Genomic DNA, 21,166 nt, shown 5'->3' with positions numbered 1-21,166 from the left:
AGAGCTAGGAGACTAAGGACAATTAGAGAGTGTGAAAGTAACAGTGGACAATAACCCATTAAAACATGAATTACATTTTGAGGTTTCTGTATATTGTATTCTCTTCAGATTTCCAAAGCAAAAAGGTACACTGCAACATTTATTCCAATACATTTTTAAGCACATGCAACACTGGTGTCCTATTTGTACATTGATTTCTAATGCTGTCCAAGAACCTTTACATCAAAACCATACAAGAACTCTCACACCCGTGCATGTATTCCTTCTAGCATTAGTCCTGAGGAAAAAACTCAAATTTCACTTGAGAAACCAAACTTCAGTTCTGCAAGCACATCTGGGAAATGACCCACCAGCTCTTCTAAACTAATTCCTAACCTAAATCTCCTGCACTCTTCTGCAGTTTGGATCTGAAATACCTGCTGTTCATCAGATTGCAGTGTTTGAAATCACTCAAAACAGTCCAACATTTGCAGCACTGGAGACAAAAACCTATCTTGTCATTAAAAATCATGCTTGATGCAGATGAAGGATCATATGGAGATGCTAACATTCAAAACATAAAATTGAGAGAACATAGTGACATATAAACTAGAAATCTTTAAAGATTTCTCATTCCGTGTATAATTTGTGCAATTATACAGCCAGCCTGTTTTTCTGACTTAAATATTCAGGCCAACTTGAAGTAATAAAAATTTTGCTAAAATGACCTTTTGCAGAAAGAGCGACTTTTGTTTAAAATAAATACAGATTGGAAAAGCTCTTCTATTGATCTGAGACTATGCCCATCAAATTCCACTAGATGTCAGCATTATAGAACCTGTTGGCTTCAGACTTAGAAGCCAAAGTCCACTTGGTTTATTTATTACAGTTACCTTGGCCGTTAAATACGGTATATATCACCTACACGAAGAACCAAGTATTTATGGCAGTAAACTGAATCCAAAATAACAGTCTGGTTGAATTTTCATCCCCTCCGTATTTATTTGAATAGAGGACTTCAAACCAGTCTCATAATGCTGAAAATGGTTCTAAATAAAATGGAAATAATTTCAGTTTTTCCGATTGCTTTTCTCAGTGCAGCGATGTGGACTTCTCACTTCAAAAATGAGCAAACTCTTTTTGTCAGGTACTATACCAGCTTGAAGATAAAGCTCTTTATGTTAAATAGAGTGTAGTTGATCCAGGTTGAAAATTGTAAGGCACGTACATTTCTTTTTTTTCTATAAAAACACTTGTTCTCAAGTATTGTTGCACCCGTGCTATTCTGCGCGGCCCGCCAGAGCTACTGGGGTTTTATCATGGGTTTGGACAAAAGGAATGAAAGACCACGGAATGCAGAAAAAGACATAAAATTACATAAACATACATAAAAATACAAAAACCCAAGAACGAAACAAAAGACAACACATTGAAACAACGTAGACCACAACAGCGATGATCAAATCTTTTCATTTCTTTGACCAACAAAGCACAGACAATTGCAAAGCATTCTTTGTTTTGCACTGTAAATACCTGACTTTATTTAGACACACAGATGTTTATCACTGGATTGCCACAATACCTGAAATGAAAACAAAGGCTGTGTCTTCCATCTCTTTTTAACAAAACAAAGCTGCCAAGTAATTGTTGTTGGAAAAATATGAGACAAATAATAGGTAACTACAAAAATGATGGTTAATATTTGAGAAGAGAATAATAGTTAAGGAACATATGAAGCTGAATGGCAACAGTTCTAGGCATTTATTCCAATATCTTAGAAAATAAAAATAAAAAATATTCTTCATTGCATCCCCATTTAAAGATAGAAAAACAAATGGTTAGATTAGGCAGAAAGAAGATGTGAATCGTTTCCTTCCCCCCCACCCCCCCCACTCCATTGTGAGCCTTGTTTATTCACAGTACAAATATACTCTGCTGGTACATAGTTTTAGTCACAAGATGCACAAAGTCTGATAAGGAGCACTGGTTCCTTTTCTCCTTTGTAAAGCTGTTCTGCCCTACAAGAACTCCAGCCCCCCACCTCCAACTTTCTTTTCTGCGCCTTATTAAATCCTAGAACAGATCCACAATCGAGTGCCTTACACGACCAGTTGAGAGCATGCAGTCCCACACACACGCTCAGCCAAGAACAAAATATCCAATGATTATTTGAAATCCACCTTAAGGCAAATAGAAATGTATTTTTTCCACCTCTCGCCTAACATTTTTACTTTTCAAATTTCACACACAAATCTGAAATTCAGTAAAGGTTTGGCATAAGGAATGCTTTAACCAAAAAGAAGAAATAAAAAGGAAATGGTCTTTTTCCCAACAATAACTCAATTATTTCGTGTGAAATCTATCTATGTTTTGTTAAAGCATTTTATGCGTTTTCAATAACATCAGATTGCAAGTTTTTTGGCAAATTTTTTTCTTTTAATAAAAATTCAGACAGTGTTCTCTGTTTGCAATCAGAACCACAACCTTAGTGCAATATTATATTTATTTCTTACAGTAATTTTGGTTGCCATACAAGAGTATTAAGGATTGGGGAAAAGTGCAAGTTACAGGAGCTTGATTTTTTTAATCAGTTGAAATAAGAGGAATTAAAGCACAAAAATTACAGCAACATAGATAACGTGAACACAAGTTGTTACACAAACTATAGCGAGAAACATATTGATATCTAGAAAAGAAAAGAAAAAATGTAATGGAAAAAAATATCAATATTTGTGGCTCATACACATAATCATCGCCAGATCAACTGGGTAATGCTTTTAAGAACTGAGAGAAAAAAAATCACTATTTTTATTAACTTAAGTACCACAAATAATTAACTTTTGTGATATGTAAATTCTGGAAATCAACAGTCACATCTAGTCATTTTATAATATATGAATTAAACTTAAAATGTTCTCAGACACCTAGGGAAAGGAGTCTGTGCAGTTATACACAATTTACATCTTGTAAGATTTTGGTATTGTATACACAAATATTACAGAAACTAGGCATGTAAATGCAATTTATTTAAATTACAGTATATAAACAAAAGTTGATCCTAAAACCCAGAATATCATAACGTATTTCATAGATCTCTAACAACTTGGTTTTCACTATCATAGTAGCATGAAATAAATGGGTGTTCTCTCCTTCCCCCCAACATTTCCAAACTGATGAAAATACTTGGAGGCAATGTCGTATCTGTTACTATTGCTTTCTGTAGCAAAATCATCACACAGAGCTAGAGACCAATTCATCTTGGCAGAGGTGCATTTTATTGGTGAAAGTAGGTCCTCTCAGGTCTCCTTACCTTTACTTTGTAAGACACAATGTAAAAAACAAACTATTTCATTAGCTCTTTAACGTGTTAAACCTTTTTATTTTCTACTAATTGTATTGTACCTAGTCTTTCAGTACCTGAAAAGATACACGAGCAAGAAACACGCCTGTGTAAGAAAGGGTTTTACCGCCAACTGTAATTTACCGTGTATGCCAGCACTTGTTCAATGTAAATTCAACAAGAAGGTTGTGATTAAAAAGCATCTTAAAAGTCAACTTCTATATTTCCTTTTACTATCATATTTTCTAATGTATTTTCTGGCACATCTTATAGAGGTAATATCAACTGTACCCAAAGAAACAAACAAAAAAAAAAGAGCATGGCGTTAGTGGTTTATTTACTGAATTCTGTCGTATCACCAAATGGAAGACAATGATGGCTAAATTACCATTTTTACACTTCTTAAAGTACTCGATGGCCTCAAGTTGCTTGTATCGACTAGCTGAATGAAACTGCCGTTCTCTACACCACCTATGGAAAAATTCAGTACTCTTGAAAGCAAAACGCCTTAGTACTTGATTTTTATTACAAGGATACTTGGAACTTTCAAATACAAATATAGCGTAGTAACAGATGTTTAGTCAAAAGATTTGTTGTTCCGTAAAGGGGGCAGGAGGCTAAATAAGTTGCTTTTTACGAGTATCCAATGCGTTGGTAACTATAACCACTGTTGAAGAAAGATTCGTCCTCCTTTGTAGAAGTTCTAGCAAAGATAGAAAATATAACACAGCTCTGCTGGTTCAGATGCATCCAAATGAGGTTGATTTTAAAAAGGTCAAGACTTTATAATTATTCCACAGAAATAGTAGTAAACCACAAAAGTTTTTTTTTTGTTTTTTTTTTTTGTTTTTAACTTTCTAGCACTGAAGTGGCACAAAGGCTGCCCAGTAGACCAGCCACTTATTTTCTTAAAATATTGTGCTTATAAACTATCTGTACAACTATTTAAACTTGCAGTAAAGAAAGATATTTAAAATGCTAAACTTTATGTACTCATACTAGGGCTGTTGCAGACCTAATTAGACACTTGTTTGTGAGCAAAAATAATCACAATAAAAAAATTAGAGATAGGCTGGACCATATCAAGGACCATATCAAGGAAAGAAAATTCAGGTACCTTGCAAAATGCAAGAGAACCTGAAAGTATGGTAGGTAGGCAGTCTAGCCATCCACACACAATTTACCCACCTTGAACATCTTGAATATTATGTTAATAAAGATCTACAAAATTCACAGATATTAGGAGGTGGTAATTACAAGGGGAGTCCAAACATGCAGAGAGAGACTTGTTAACTTGAAAATTAAGAAGAAAAGAAAAGTCAGATTAACCAAATCTGTTTGTTTCTCCCCTGTTGACTGTAGTCTCCTGGAAAGCTCTTGAGCTCTATTCCCCACCTGAATATGCTCAGCCACAGCCGCGTGGTTTCTTGGTAGCACCTCTCCTGTGACTTCACTACCAGCCCTACAAAGAAATCACTGGAGGCCGATGGGCAGCATCCGGCTCCACCCATGAAGTCCTCAGTCTGCTGTCCTTGTCCAGAAGCCAATACCAGTTAACAGCGACAAAACCAAGAAACTGGATACCTACCCATTTCTCCTGGCCCTTGGAACACAAGCGTTCCAAGACACTAGACACCTCTCTCCATCTTGGCATGACATTTTCACCTTTTTCATTTTTTTTTTTAACAAGCTGAAATCCCTCTCTCACGCTTAAAATACTGGCAAGGTTCCCACTGGCTTCCCTGGGAACTTTCATGCTTTTTTTTATTCTTTCTAGTGAAGCACTTACCACTCACTGAATTAAACAGCATCTCTCAAGGCTCAGCATATTTGAGGATCAGACCATGAAGTCCAAAAGGTGCACCTGTACATAACCCCAAATTTTTACTGGCTTGTAGAGTTCACATTGCAACTTAGCAGTCATTTAGCTGGTTGAAAACTGGGGGTCTTAGGTTCAAACTAGCTTCATTTTGTTGTACCTCTAAGTGTGCATTCCTCCTCAGTTTTTATGCAATGTTTGCATCACCTTACAGGTCAATTCAATGGAGCATGTATTGAACTTGTTCTGCCACCTTGGAAGAGCGCTAAGTATAACTGCAGAAATAAAGAAACACCAGGTAAAACAGAGCAAGGTTACCTTTGAACTAATTCCAGCAGAACAACCAGCTTCACTGCCAACAAATCAGAGAGCTAAACTAGTAAAAAAACAGTAATATGAACTCCTGTACCTGTCTTAATTCTGTGCCTCTGCTACTAACAAGAATGGGTTTGAATGGTAACGAAGCACTCTATCCTCTTAAAATGAACTAAAGGTTGGAGAAGGAAGCCTGCTCGGAGACTGAATGCCAAGAAGAGAATACAGTGCTTTTCAATAAAAAAAATGAAGTGCTTGCAGTTTTAAGTTGAAAGAAAAGTGGTATGTAATGATTCCAGCTGAAGAATGTTATCAAGAGATAGTACTTTTAAAGTTAACAATTTTCTCTCTCTCTCGTATCTCCCCACAACTTTGAAATAAACTGGCCCCACTCGTGTAACATTTTAAAATTTATGTTTGGGCATGTAGCACACGGTCTGCATTACCTGAGTACCAGGAATTAAACTGTTTTCCCCCTCCCCCCCAATTTTTCTGGCACTCGCAGACAGACAAGGCATTTGGGGTATTTCAGTACCAGCCCATCTCTAGTTATCAACAGAAGTTTGTGAGGCAAAATAGCTATTCTTATCTGTCCAGCAGCTGTTTCAAAGCTCTTTCTATGTTCATTCTGTGCCCGACTCTAGTCACTCCAAGGTCTATCAGATCTTCCTTTTGTAGATTTGGTAAATGAGTGCCATCTATTTCATTGTCCATAAATGTTTCTTTATGTTCACCTAAGTTTAGACTTTCCAACCAATCTGCCACATCTGGTTTAGTCCACAGATGGACAGGCTTAGTTGTAAAAGGCTTATTTGAGATTGGCTGTTGTAATATTGAGGGAGAAGGAGACCTGCTGCGCCCTGCGGTCAAGCCAAATAAGTCCCCAGAAGGGGGCTGGCTGGGTAGGCTAAATACATCAGACAAAGTCGGAGAAGGAGATGAAGCTGAAGCAGAAGCAGTCAGAGGAGCAGGCATGATGTCTTTATTAATCTCTGTTGGTGAAACCACAGGGCTTGGAGCATGTCTTGCTCCTGAGGTCCTACTGTCATAGTCTGGGGACCTGCTCTGCAGTGTGATCGGCTGGCTGGTTCCAGGTCGGACAGTAAAAGTGATTGTTGTACTTCGTGTACCTGAGACAGTACTCATGACTTCTGTGCTCCTGAAATTGTAAACAGACATGGAAAGTTAGATATATCAGCCACCAGCTAAAAGGTTCTCTATACCAATGTGATAAATATGGTTTTGGAATGCTTGCGTAGTTTCATTTTTTTAATGTGCAATATCAAGATAAAAGTACTAAGAAGGTATCATTAAATCTTTCCCATAAAACAATCATCAATGGTAAGCCATAGTTAAAAACAAAACTTTTGCTTATCAGTAGTTCAGGAAAACACCTCCCAGAGCACATTCTTCCTTTTTAAGGCTGCACCAAATTAACTCAGTTCAGTGAGAAATACTGAGTGGAATAAGCACATGGGTGCACTTTGTGCTTCCCGTGGGGTGCAATCAGGAGCGGATCTTCCCTTCATTGTTTGGAGGGGTGAGATCCTCAATTTCAGTTGTAACCAATTCTACAGAGTGTCAGATAACATAGCTAATAACACCAGTTATGCTAAGTATCAGAAACATTAGATTTTGAATCTTTGGGCATCTACTCTGTGAATTTTATGGTATGTTTTTATTTTAGGGTATATTTGTATTCCCATTTGTTCACAGAATATTCTCCAGAAGCTCATCTTATTTCTCTTTGCATTCAGTTGGTCTTTTCATGCTTTAAAAATGAAACAGTCCTTCTAAGGCTGATAAAAAGACTTCTGGGTCCATTTCTTTCTACGCAGAAGTTATACTTTGGCAGTTTCAGTACAAAACTTAAAGAAACAAAATTCTTGTCCATGCCCAGAGGTGATGCAGTTGCGATCAAGTCACTGGCACCTATCTCTTGCCTAAAGGAAATTTCAGATTACAAATTAAGCAGGCATGAAACTTGCCGAGAGGCTCGCTCTGATGCCAACGCTGACAGGGTGGGTGAAGGAGCAGATAAGTCTGCTTTTGTCTAGTGGCTGTAGAACAAATTTAGAAGCAGAAGATCCAGGTTCACGTCTGTTCATATCATAAAATGCTTAACCCCACAGTCCTTCTCAGGAGAAAACCCTCCCAGCCAGCTTGCACAGCTCAGGATCTTCCACTCAATCCTCACATGCCTTAAGCTCCAGATTTTTTTTCACTTTTAAAATACCCTGCCAACTAGGAAAACCTTCAGACAAGTAACTTCAGACACTTCCAGACCAAAGGAAGGATTTATTTATCCTCGAAGCGATGCCACCGACTCCAAAGGATGATCTGGAGGATGCTGTAGCTAGATTTCTAACCTAAACCCTAACTGAAGCCCCCTGTATCTGAGTGCCAGGCCCTAGGCCTGAGCTGTCATATCTGGGCAGAACTGAAGATAACTTGGCTGCATGATGTTAGATAAAAATGCTTTCATTAATAATACAGATTCACCACTGTGGAGAAGAGACCATACGGAGCCAAAGAAAAAGCATGGTTCTAGAGATCACAGTTTTAAAGAGCTGTTATGGAAGAAACTGCAGTTTCTTCTTAAGTCACTGCTTAAAGATTTTGTGCTAATTGCCACCACATGAAGAAACAAAAATGACCCACAGAGTAAGGGTCAAATGCCACATCCGTCCCCTCTAAGGTGTGTCCCCCACCACTAGATCTGTTTTACAAAGAAGAGGCTGTCTCGTGCTCCTCTGCCATAGGTAATTACATCAGCTTTGCTCCTTCCTGCTGAGCGTTGTGACTGCTGGGAAGGAGGATGTAGCGTGTAAGGTTATTCTCTCTCACTGGGTCTGCTCCCCGGTGCACTGTAATTGTGAACACCCCCAGAAGGGCAGTGACTTGACTTTGGTCACCCACATCCTGCTTTAAAATTTTAAATAACAAGATAATAGTACCAGCACTTCCTCATCATCTACCCTAACCTGCTCCCCTTGTGAAGTACTCATCCAGTTCCAAAATGAAGAAATGTAGGCAGCTCACTCGAGGCAGTGATAACAGGGTATTAATCCCTTTCTCTCGGATGAGCCTTGTTGTAGCCCTGGTAGTACTGAACTGGAGACCTTCTCTGGTTTTCCCTTGGTTTGTTGCTGGCTGTTTTAAGCCCTGTTAGCTACATACTCCCCACATCACATCTTGGGTACGTAATTAACAAACCTAGCCACCAGGTAACCTATGGCACTGCTACACTAAGATTCAGAGCACGCGCCTATCATTCAAATAGAGCTCCAACACTACGTTATTAGAAAAGCACCAAGAATAACTTTTTGGAGAATGTACGTGTTCTTCACATGAGCAATCCCATTGATTTCCCACAAATTGTACCATATATTTCAATGGGAACAGGGGGATCCTTTTGAGAGTGGAAAGGTTGGTATTTCACTTAAAACACAGTAGGAACAATGCTCTTAGCACTTACGTCTTTGTAATTTAACAAAGAAGGGAAACATTTGGCAAGGTTTTGAGTGTTTCCTGTTTTATTTGGAGTTTAATGGCTCTCATTGTCTTCCAAGACTGGAGCTAAGCATTCTCACAAGTAAAAAGTCTGTGGCAAAAAACTATTAAATTCTACTAACCAAGGGAAGCAAGTTATTTCTTCCTACTTCAGGTTTGCATTTGGAGTCTTGCACACTTTAATAAGACATGATCTAAGTTTAAATCTACAAAAAACCTCTTGGAAATACAATGCTGTCCTAGTGATTGCGAGAAGAGCAGGATGAGTTTTGCATAAATGTGGAAATGTCTCCCTCTCTCTTCACCTGCAATTACGCTTCTAGTTAACTTTCCTGTCTTGCAGATGCTAGAAATGATGGGTTTGCATTCACACCCATTACAGCAATATCAAATAGATGACAAAAATGTATCTTCTATTATGCTAGGCGCTGTAATATCCCTCCTGTTATTTGACTGACAACTCCAGGCTCAGTGCACACCCTCTGCTTTGTAACCCACTTTTGCTGCACCTTCTCTGTATTGTTCCTTTCATAGACTCCCTGCCCATCCTTGCTCAGGCAATCATTGTCACTGTTCCTTTTAAGAAGGCCCCTAGAATAAAACCTCCAAAAGTAAACTGTGTGCTCTTATTTTAAGCATTCCTTAGACTGGCGTTACCCAACCTTCTCAGACCCACAGGCAGCAATACTGGGTGAGCAAAGCAACGTTGTGCATTCCTTTCTGTCAGCCTGGATCAAAGTAAGAGCTTTGCATGACTACAGGCAATATTAAAAGGTCTGTGTGCATCTTGCTTTTTTCAAGGCATAGTTTCACGACTACTGGCTATTAAATACATCTCTGGAACAAAGATAAGATATTTTAGCCGATTAATGAGGTTTCAACAGTAGTTCAGTTTAAAGCCACGTCTGTGATCAAGATTTTATTAAACATTATTATTATTATTATTATTATTAATACCTCTATGAGAAAGCACAGAGCACTTAGTTAACATTAACAGACTTAATCCTACAGCAACACACCTTCAAGAAAGTTATTAGTTCTACTAATACTTGGGAACACCGACAAGTCCATGACTCAGTACGTGTCCTCACTGCTCAACAGTGGCCCTGTTTAGGATGAATTTTAAACACAGCAACTTCTGCCTGCAAAATTCTTCAGCAATCTGCAAGACTGAGTTTGTGCCCAACTCCCAGCTGCTGTGCTTCAGCTCTGCTATCAGCTCCACAGGCTTCACTGCACTGACCCAGCCCTCGTGAAAGCCAGACAAGCCTCCTGGAGCCCACAGCTGCATTTCCAGGCTTTCAGTTTGAGGTCTTTAACTCCGCAATCCATTTCTTTCCCTTTCTTTTCCTTCCTTTCACCTGCCATATCAATTCCAACATGTTACAGAGACTGCTGTATTGTAATTGTAATCCAACGAAAAAAAACATGTATATTTGTGTAACTAACTCCTGTGCATCCTAAATTATAATTTATGACATCTCCAATACAATCTGTGATGCAGATACAGCCTCGAAACCATCAGCTGTCTTGTATTTTAAGGGTGATTGATATCCTAGTAATAAGGAGCAAGCACATTCCAGCTGGAGAGCAGGCATGTTTTTGTTGTGTTGTGGCTTTCCCAGATTTTTAATAAGAGCAATTTCTTATGCCTTATTTGATCATCTGTTTTACTAAACATATTAAATCCATATTAAACCTGCCTAACCCCAAATTTCATTTTAAAAAGGTGAAAAGTCTGATAATTATTTTAAATAAAATTTGCTCTGTTAGAATCAGCATATGGTAGTAACTTAGAAACATTTGCTGCTGTAAGACTGCACTGATTGCAAGGCCCATTATGTTGCCTCATATTAAAATCACAATATATAATTTCTATGTCACAAACATGCGGCTTCCAAATATAAAAGCCATCAACACAGCTTGTTGGCAAGTAATTTTTTCAAATTCTAAATTAGATTTACAGGATTCAAATTTACTGTTAATTTAATATCAGTGGAAGACGGCATCTTGCAACAACTCCTAGGAGCCTCCCATGTGAAAAAAAAACCCCAAAACTATAATGCTGTCATGGGAGGTGGTTTATTCTGTACCTTGCCAAAAGACTCACTGCTTCTGACAAAGTTCATCCAATGCATCAGAGATAAAAACATCTTAACAACCAAGAGAACCAATAAGTGAAATGAGTCTCCACACAGAGGTACTGTGATAAATTAACTTTTCACAGGTTTTTGAGAACACACAAACCCAAAATTTTGCCTTCATCTCTTATAATATTTTTCCTTTAGATTTGGATCGTTGAAGGAAAATTTTACGGTAGAAAAGAAAGACACTAATTGTCTGTTTTGAGAGAAGATGAAGAATAAGGGCTGATGTGATGACTGTCAGGATACAGAGATTCTTTTAACAGTGTTATCTTAGTGAGAAGAATTGAGAAATGGTGAGTGTCTGTTGCAAGCAACACTGTTGAGTTGGAGTGAAGAATAAACATTAAGGTCTATGTGAGTCTGTTCAAGCACAACAGTTTCCATGCAAACAGCACAAATGTCTGGAAACTGGCAGCAAGGGAATGGTGCTGATGAGGGGAAGAGGACCCAAAGTCCGCTCCAGCCATCTCTCATAGAATCATAGAATGGTTGGGTTGGAAGGGACCTTAAGCCTACTCAGTTCCAACACCCTTACCATGGGCAGGGACACCTCCAACTGGATCAGGTTGCTCAAAGCCTCATCCAATGTGGCATGGGATGGGGCATCCATGACTTCTCTGGGTGACCGTTGTCAGAGCCTCAGCACCCTCACAGGAAAAAATTTCATCCTAGTATCTAATCTAAATGTCCCACCTTTCAGCTTAAAACCATTCCCCTTTATCCTATCCCTGCCACTCCCCACACCATCCACAAGCTTTCCTGTCACTCCCCTTTAAGCATTGGAAGGTTGCTATAAGGTCTCCCTGGAACCTTCTCTTCTCCAGGCTGAACAAATCCAACTCTCTCAGTGTGTCCTTATAGGGAAGATGTTCCAGCCCTTTGATCATCTTTGTGGCCTTCTCTGGACTCACTCTAATAGATCCAGGTCCTTCCTGTGCTGAGGACACTAGAACCGAATGCAGGACTCCAGGTGAGATCTCACAAGAGCAGAATAGAGGGGAAGAATCACCTCCCTCCCTCCTTCTGCTGGTCACACTTCTCTTGAGATTCTTGGAGAGAGGCAGGGAGTAAGGTCAAGGGAAGCAGGAAGGAGAAAGAGGGAAATCCCACAACTTCCAAACATGAAAGACTCCACCATGATGACTGCAGCAGATCTTAATTAATTTAAGGGCTAGTTTGTCTTTACTTTGAACCTCACACAGGCAATGAGACTCCTTCCCTGGAGGTGTTCAAAAAATGTGTAGATGTGGGACTTCATGGCACAGTTTAGTAGGCATGGTGGTATTGGTCTGATGGTTGGACTGGATGATCTCAGAGGTCTTTTCAACCTTAATGATTCTATGTAAAAATGCACTGATCATCCCTCCCTAGTCTGCCATCCACCCCAAAACACCCTTCAAAAATCCAGGAGAATTTGGGCATATTTGAAAACTCATGCTTCTTCTCTAGGTGCTCAGACATAAATTCAGGGATCTGGTCCTGCGTGCTAATATTATAGAATCATTCATTGAATACTTCTGGCCTTTATTTCTCTTTGAGATGACATCCTATTTCTGGGTTTAGAATGGCTACCATTCTGGATTAGGACGACCTAATCCACATTGCACTTTGTAACAAAGTCAACACCAAAAATCACTGAAATGCAATAACAATGAGTGAGCATTAAAAAGAAGCAGAATGTACAACACACAATACTCTATGCTTTATGGTTGTCACTTACTTCATGGCACTTCAGCATGACCCTCTTCTGACAACAGCAGTCATGACAGCAAATAAAAATGACAAAATGGAATGACTGAAACACTGCAAAAATTACTGACAAAGCAAGTAATCCTGTGAAATTGTCTGACAAACGGTTAACGAAATGAAATGAATCTAATGGGTCAGCAGTAAAGTGAAAGATCAAGGCTTCCGAATTACCCCACAAGATAAGTATTTATCATCTGTGAAATCCAAACACACTTGACAATAAACCAAATTAGAATCAGTTCCTATGCAGGGCTTGTTACTAAATTTGATTCCACCTTACCTGTTTGTGTAAAAATAGGAACTCCTCCAGACCATCGTAAAAAACAAATCAGAGATGGAGAAAACCCTTAGTCATAGGCAGTTTCACTTTAAAAATCTGCTGTGCCAGCGCTGTAGAGGTTATCTTTCCTAGGGGACTCAATCCTATATGGTTAAGCATAACTCCCAGGTTAATAGCAAGCATTTCCCACTACCAGGAGCAATGCCCAACCTGCCTCAGAGGTCAAGAGGACAATGTGCAACCACAGCTGGAGAAACTTAAGCATTGTTTGAAATAGAAAATATTTCTCCCTATGGCTAAGCTATCAATCATTTTGGTATGCCGACAGTAGAGAGCAGCAGCAGTTGCTGTTCATTACTCCTTTTTAGTACACCGGAGTTGTGGTTGAAGGATGCTGTTTTCACTGGGGGCTGAGTTTCTCCTCCTTCACAACACTGTGTCTATTCTACGTTAATCATGCTGACATTATTCAGTCATCTTGCAGGCTTGCACTTGATCCTTACGTTGCTAAGCGACTGCTGGGTTCACAGACAGAGTGAGCACTCCTCCCTTAACCTGGTAAAAAGTCCTGGATTAGTCTTCTTCCCATTCCTTTTATCAGCTCCATATAAAAGTCAGTAGCCTCTCAAGTGAATTTATAGCACAGCTATACTTATAGCATCATGGTCAATACTGCAATTAGATGTCCCATCCTCCCCACCTTGCTTGCTGACAAAAGTATCGCCTGCCAAGCCACGGGGCTCCCCCACGTTGGGTTTTCCTATCTCTGTACCTGTGCACATCCAAATTCAGAAATGGGACCAAAACTCATCTTTGGGGCACTAGTGCTGAGCATTTGGGTCAAATAGAGCCTCATAGCCAATCACCTTCAACCTTTTCTCTAAAGAAGGATGGGCAAAAGTGGAGGAAGTAATAGTCAGATGTTGTGACCTGACTACATGGATAGAACAGATGGCAACCTCATTCACCAGGACTTTTCTCCAGAATTTCTTATAGCTAGTGATGGCTGAAATTGGGAGTGGGATTAGCTCCAGTCCAGAATTTTCTGATCAAACTCCTTGTGCTTTTATTAGGAAAAGTGAGCAAGCAGATCCTTTCACCTATTCCTCCTTTTCCTCCCCCTACAAGTCTTCTTTTTTCTGTCCCATGGCTGGCCACTGCTGCTGAGAAGCAGATGGTTTCCAGCCAAACATTTCCGTGCTCTATTTAAAAATCTTGAAACTCAGTATCTCCGTAAGAACCACAGAAAACTATAAATACACCATGTAAAATCGTCGCTAAACCAACGTGCAGAGAAAAAAAGCAAGTCTAGGGTCGATTTTTAAAGTAATACTTGAGAGAGAAATGCTGTTCAGTACAGTAGAACAATCTCTTCTAATCCTCATATATCAAAAATGTAAATAGAAGATATTTTTATGGGTTTCTGTAGCAAGCCATTACCCAACTATCTACAATTTAATTCACCTCTTCACTACCCTAACAGGGCAGTTGTCATGAACAAACTACAATTGTGTGTCTACTGGCTGTGCAAAAGTAACTCTTTCTGATTCTTAAGATCGCTATCTGGGCTATAACTTTATATATGTCCCAATGAGAAAATATATATTTTCAATTTCATCAGGCTGTTATTGCTGTGAACATAACCCAAACGAGCCTGTGAACAATGGTCCTATTTATAACACTTCCCAATACTTCTCTCTGGGTGAAAGATATGAACAGTTGTACTCATTTTTTATCACTTTTCCTTCAGCACATATAACAAGTTGTTCTTTAATTTAGCAGAATCCTCGCATTACTTGAACCAAAATTCTTTGCTATTTTTCTAATGCTACCTCACAGCAAAGGGCTACAAGCTCTACAATTGGCTGTCCAAAGCTTTACAGTATTAGAAAATAATCAAGAATTTTAGCTTTAAAATTTTAATATTAGCATTAATGCTTGGGATTTCAGCAGGATGGTATTCGTTGGTCATAATATTTGATAGCTTTGTAGAAAATTGTGTCAGTCATGCAATTGGGCTAGAAAGGCTTTAATCTATTTGACCTTCTAAAAGATGAGGCAGGAGTAAAAGCAGTAAAAAATATGCCTCTGTCTGGGAAGTATTTGCCATACATCCATTGCTTTTATGCAGGCACCTTTAAGAGCAGAATTGAAATTTAATGCAGACTGTTCAGGGCATAAACATATATAGCACAACAAAATGAAATCAGAGCAATTTTTTCCACTGTGATAAGTTTTGCTCTTAGCCTTTTGCTCCCTCTTTCACACTCTTCATCAAGCTCAGGAATCAATCCTCTCTCAACCGCCCCCAGAATGTGGAACTGGTTATGCTCACATAGAGAAGATGCCAGCATTGCTCCAGAGTCAGTTGGGAAATGGGCACAGGCGCAGACAGACAGACACCACCCAAAAATCCACCGCTGGTTTACAGGTAGGACCCTCTGAATCTACAAGCATGGTTGGACTCGATGATCCAGTGGGTCTCTTCCAACCTGGTTATTCTATGATTCTATGATTCTCAGTTTACATCTCTCTACTTCACTCTTGAAAAATAATTGCGCACAGCACCTTCTGAGACACACTTTTAATACCTGTAGGCAGTTGAATCTCTTCTGCTGCCTCTGATTTATTACTTAGCTTAAAAAAGAAATCCTGAGCAGCTTTTCCCAATCATTTTTAATATCTTCAATTCACCCAATTTTCTGGAGCTCAATTAAAAATAATGTAGTCATCACATCCATTTTGGAAACAGAATGAAACAAAATACAGCCCTCTTACCTTCCGTTCCCACCAGGAATTCTGTGGAGGCGTCATTTTCTTCCACAGTCAAACGGCAGCCAAGAGTTTTGCTGCTCTGTGCCACTGCCAACTTGTTTTATTAATTACCTCATAGGTCTTTCAGTACTGCCATATCCCAAGATCCTTTCTCCAGTTTGCAAAGATACCCATTTGGGTTTACTTTTCAGGAAAGAAGTAGGATTTCAGCCACACTGAATAAAGTTCTGTGTGGTTTTGTTTCCAAATTGAGTGTTCCATAATGAATATCACATAATTTGCCAAATCTGAGTTATAAGAATTAAAAAAGCTAAAGGATAGAAAAGCAACATTCTTTCTAACACTGTCAAGTCAGATGTTTATCTAAAACGTAACATATATGGGACTACTCCTACTTACACGACAGTTTGTGTTTTCCCAATTAAGTGATACAGTAGTTTTGCATAAACCTTTATACCTGTTTAAATGTCTTTTCACAAAAAAGATGTATGCCTATTTGCTTCGACTTTTCACTTTTCTCTCAATAATGATAATACTTTCACCTATTTACAATACATTGCAGTTGATAGCCTCAGTTATTTTCTAATAAAATACGGATGCTAAAGGTCTGTACTATAACCTGCAAATAACTACCAGCCTAAACACGAAAAATTATAAATATTATATATACAAAGCTAGAGGCAACTTGTTTGAATAGCTTAGCAAGAAAGATGATCAAGCTCTAGCAAGAACAATGTTCTTGAAGGCATAAGAAAAATAATGTCAAATGAAACTTTCAGAGTTTCTGCATGACAAGACTTCAGAAAATTCAAGCCTAGTGCATAAGTATCACATAAGTGATTTTATGCTTGCCTGAGGTGTTCTCAAATGTATAGTGTTCAGTTGCTGTGCTAACTTTGCTTAAAGACTGTCTTCATCAGGCAGCCAGCATATATTGTTTTTCTTGTACTGTTTTCATTGCATTTGCTTTTGTGCTTTGTGCTTTTCCTGTACAGACAACTCAATTTCTGCTCCATTTAGTCAAGTGGCAATGACAGGAACTCCAGAATTTCAGTGGTTTTCTTCCATCTCTTCATTCTAAAAATTGTATAACCTCTATAACTCACTGTCACCAGTCTGATGACTTCCATCCTGCAGGAAATATATATATGTACCCAACTCTGAGCTTTTTGATCGCACTGTTTTCTGAATGAGCAGTCCTTTTCAACTAAGAGTCACCCTTCCCCTAAAACCAAATTATCTTTAGGTATGCAAAGAATGGTGGCTTTTCAAAAGCTGAGTTAGTTATTATACGGCAGAATAATTCCAATAAAATCTACTTAGATGGTGTATTTTTAAAAACAAAGTCAGCACTGCATTTCTGCACAAAATGTATTTCTATGGAGCAGTCTGGGCCAAACAATATGCGATCTTTCAGTAAAAGGTACATTTAGCTGCTGTATATAAGGCCAAACCATTCCATACTACAAAAAGAAATACCTCAGGCTCTCAATAAAACTAACAAAATCACCTCCCCGCTCCGCCCCCACCTCCATAAGTGTGGATTTCATGATGTTATATCCATATTCCTCAAAAATGTGACTACACAATTAATTGTACATTTACCCAATGGTGTCTGACTCCTGAGAGTTATTTATCACCTAAGTACCTTTTGCAAACCACTTATATGCAAACTGCACTACCAAGGATGCTGCTGCTGGGAGAAAGGAGCTGCACCCTTGAACCTGTAAACATCAGAGACTATTCACTAACAAGCACATACAATAGAAAATAAGAACTTAAAACCCATACTGCTAAGTCATAAAGATGCTAAATTAACTTTTTAGTAACAACACGGATTGCGCAAAGGGATTTCAATAAGAGATTTTTCTACTTTATGATGAAGTGGATTATCAGAGGTATCAGCATGAATCAAATGATATCACACGGTGAATGTGATTTAAGCCCAGGCAAACCCACTTTTTTACCTGTTTGAAGCCCAAATAAGTTCTGAGACTAAGGAAAAATTGAATTATTGCCTCATTTTAAAGAAAAACTTATTAAAGAGAAAAGTACTACTTAAAAATAAATCTAAGTAACTCCCATCAAAACAACTGAAAGGTTTGCAGAAATTCTTTCTGAAGTTGTAGAAGACTGAGAAATCTCCTACCCTATCGTGGAAACTATGGAAACATTGACAATGTTGGAAATTCTTCCCTCCTGTAAAATTTTTTGTCATAGACATGCACAATAGAGAGCACATTCTTCTTAATAGATTATTTGATTTACAGGATGGAAAAAAATCAAGTCTTTATTAGAAAATTATACGGTTAATTACATTTACCTTGTACTGAGACTTGCAGTTTTTGTTCCAGTAGGTGACTCCAATCCTTCCCCTGGCTTTGAGGATTTCTCTCTGTTCATTTGCTGGAGTATTGAGTTCAATTCACTAATAACATTAGCCTTTGGGCCTGAGAGAATTGGGCTTTTCACCTCCGTCACATCACCCCATAGCTTAGATGTCCTTTGGGGAACAACTTTAGCCATATTGGGCTGTGCACTGATTGGAGGTGGGGGCGGAGCGGGAGGAGGAATAACAAAGCTGTCTACAGTTTCTTCAATTAGCGCATCCTTGTAAAGTGCATTGCTTTTGTTGATTATGGGCTTCATTTTTGGCTTAGGAGGTACTGGGGGTTTGTCCACCAGAAATGTTTGCCCATCTGCATAGACTGTACAAGTATCCACGTTCTCACCCACTTCCGAGGATAAGGTAGAGATGCTGGACACCGTTGAGATAGTGCTGGTTGTCTCTAAGTGATGGTCACTACCACTCCGACTATCTACCTCCTCAATCCCAGAGTCAGTGACATTATCAAAGCTGTCAGGGGGTGGCAGAAAGGAGGCAGGCAAACAGTTTGAAAGACCCACTTGCTTTTTACTGTCTAAGGAATTCGTTGACTGGCTGGGGGCAAATGGTTCGGGTGAAGGCGTGCCATTTTTTCTTTGCTTAACCAAGTCTGTTAGCGCTGAACCGGGAGGTGCGCGGTCATCGGGGATATCAAAGCTGTTGGCGAACTCTAAGGGGGGTGGTAGTGGCTCAGTAAAAATAAACTCTTCATCAATATCAACTGATGCTAAGGGTGGTGGAGGGATGCGGAATGGCAAGATGACAGGGTCATCAACAGAGCTCGCTGCTACGATGGTTTTGCAGGGAGATGCCGGTGGTTCAGGGGCAGCAGGCACGTTCAGCTCACTCTCTGCTTCCTCGCTGCCCTCTGGCCTCTCTGGTGGGGAGTTCTCGGGATTCACTTCTATTTCATCTCTCTTTTCCTCTTCTTCTTCTGGTGCATCATCTGACTTTGCCGTGTCCACCGTATGAACCATTAACAAGCCAGCTGACTTTTGCTGTGAAGTATCCACAATGTTTATCAACATGTTTTTCTTCTCCTCAGCTTTCTTTTCTTTCCCTGCATCTGTTTCATACTTGTTCTCGGTCTCCTGCCGTCTCAACGGGCCACGAGTATTTTGCCTAGTGACAGTAGCAGTAACAGGAAAAGTCGTTTCGATATTGGGTCTCAGTTTTGTATCGATGTAAAGTGGTTTATTAAGGTCAGCTTTAACTGTGTCTCCTTTGCCTGGAATCTGCTGTGTTTGTTCTTTCATGGCTCTGTCCCTGGCAGAGAGAGCAAGGGCTAGAGGTGAGTTTGGATCTAGTAGCTTTCCTGTGATTGGGTGAACATAATTATCTGAGCTGGATACATTCGTGGACTTAGCTGCCGCTGTACTGTTTTCAGTACCTTTCGTTTTGGACGAAGCATTTAATGTCCTTGAATCACTTTGATTGTTGGGTTCACTGCTATTAAAAATATTTTCAGGTTCTCTAGGTGCGGGAATCGGAGATGGTGACATCAGCTGTCTAAAACCATCTTCAGCACTAAACATTGCTTCATCGGTAAATTTAGATTGCCTCATACGTGGCGTTGGTGGTGTTAGTCCAACATCCTCATCTCCTAGGTCTGTGGAAAGGAAGGCTGGAGAATTACGCCTTGCTTCCAGCCTCTTTTCCCTATCCCGTACTGCTCCAGCAATGGCTGCTGCAAATGGACTGCTGACACCTAAGCTATCGTCGGGTCGCAGTTGCCCAGGTTGCTCTGAAGACTGAGGATCAATTTCCATGCTGCTCCCTTGGCTGCTTTTCCCGCTGCTGCTGGTGGATGGCTCTTTCACAATAATTGTTGGGATTGGAATAGAGCAGGTCTTTTCTGGACTGTCTTCAACATTGGATTGTTTCACCAGCATCCCCTTCCGCCTCGCTGGTTTGGCCGGCACGTAAACTGCTTTGCTTGCAATCTTTCCAACCTCAGAATATGGGTTTTCAGGCATCTGACCTCTCTTGTTCCTGAAATTTGCCTGAGATGCGGCACTCCGACTGTACAGGTCTTCAGAGTCCAGAGAGTATCGGTCCAGTTCTCGTCTATAATAGATCCCTTTGTCCCTTATCATTGTTCCCACATTCTCAGGCCTAACCAAAGAAATTTTTGAACCTGAATTCTGATTAAATGGAGGTTTGATAGTGCCATAGCTCCTTGATGTTGGGGATTTGGGAGAGTTGTACAGAGAGGGAGAAGGTGGTGGTGGTGAAGGAGGTAAGGACTGCGGTGGTGGTGGGATATCTTCAGAGGTGTCAGGCATTGAAAGACTTCTCGTAAACTTCAGCATAGGAGGAGCCAAAAACTGCCGTTCTTCCTCTGTTATTCCTAAAAATCAGAAAATATATTTTAAACGTTGTCTTCCACAGGGATCCCTCCCATTGCACACAATCCTCTATCCAACCTAAAATGCCAGGGTGCATTCCACATGACACAAGGCAGAAGCAAAATTACGCAAGAGAACTTTTGGTTGATTCCTACCATAAGCATTTTTCTCGATTCCTACCATAAGCATTTTTCTTGTTGAACTTCCAGAGACCTGGGTGCCAGAATTATAAAGGATGATACAGAATTTTAATTAAACTGATCATTGATGTGTAGGAAAATGTTTTCGTTTCTTGTATCATCAAGGTAGCTGTAGAGAAGCACATTTTCTTTGAAAATTATTGAACAGGGAAAATATTGTGTGCAGAAGAGTAGCTTAAGCCTTGCTCTAGCACTCTCTAAATGTGTACAATAATGCAACTTAGAAACTTAATGAATTTTTAAGATGCATTTGAAACACAGCAAAGGGACTGCAAAGATTCTATTGGGGAAAAAAATCATAATGTTTAATTTCAA

At 39.5% G+C, this 21,166-nt stretch overlaps 2 protein-coding genes across 8 annotated transcripts in view; one reads left to right on the top strand and one right to left on the bottom strand.

Moving 5' to 3' along the window:
- The window catches only part of SHANK2 (SH3 and multiple ankyrin repeat domains 2), a 515,992-nt gene that overhangs the window by 156,579 nt on the left and 338,247 nt on the right, over positions 1–21,166 (bottom strand). For 4 of the 7 annotated variants that reach the window (XM_069857381.1, XM_069857383.1, XM_069857384.1 and 1 more), the window contains 2 exons: positions 18,241–20,653; positions 1,969–6,612 (listed from right to left, as the gene is read on the bottom strand). In XM_069857381.1, coding sequence (XP_069713482.1) covers positions 6,039–6,612; positions 18,241–20,653 — 2,987 coding nt within the window. In that variant the 3' untranslated portion in view covers positions 1,969–6,038. Of the gene's footprint in view, positions 1–1,968; positions 6,613–18,240; positions 20,654–21,166 lie in introns of those variants that run through there. The other 3 variants (XM_069857386.1, XM_069857385.1, XR_011337489.1) reach the window with 2 other exon arrangements.
- PPFIA1 (PTPRF interacting protein alpha 1) overlaps positions 1–21,166 on the top strand; it is a 254,395-nt gene that overhangs the window by 104,526 nt on the left and 128,703 nt on the right. The window lies entirely within an intron of this gene.

This window comes from Phaenicophaeus curvirostris, chromosome 5, assembly GCF_032191515.1.
Source record: "Phaenicophaeus curvirostris isolate KB17595 chromosome 5, BPBGC_Pcur_1.0, whole genome shotgun sequence".
NCBI classification, from domain to species: domain Eukaryota; kingdom Metazoa; phylum Chordata; class Aves; order Cuculiformes; family Cuculidae; genus Phaenicophaeus; species Phaenicophaeus curvirostris.
This window is presented reverse-complemented; position numbering and strand designations above follow the sequence as displayed.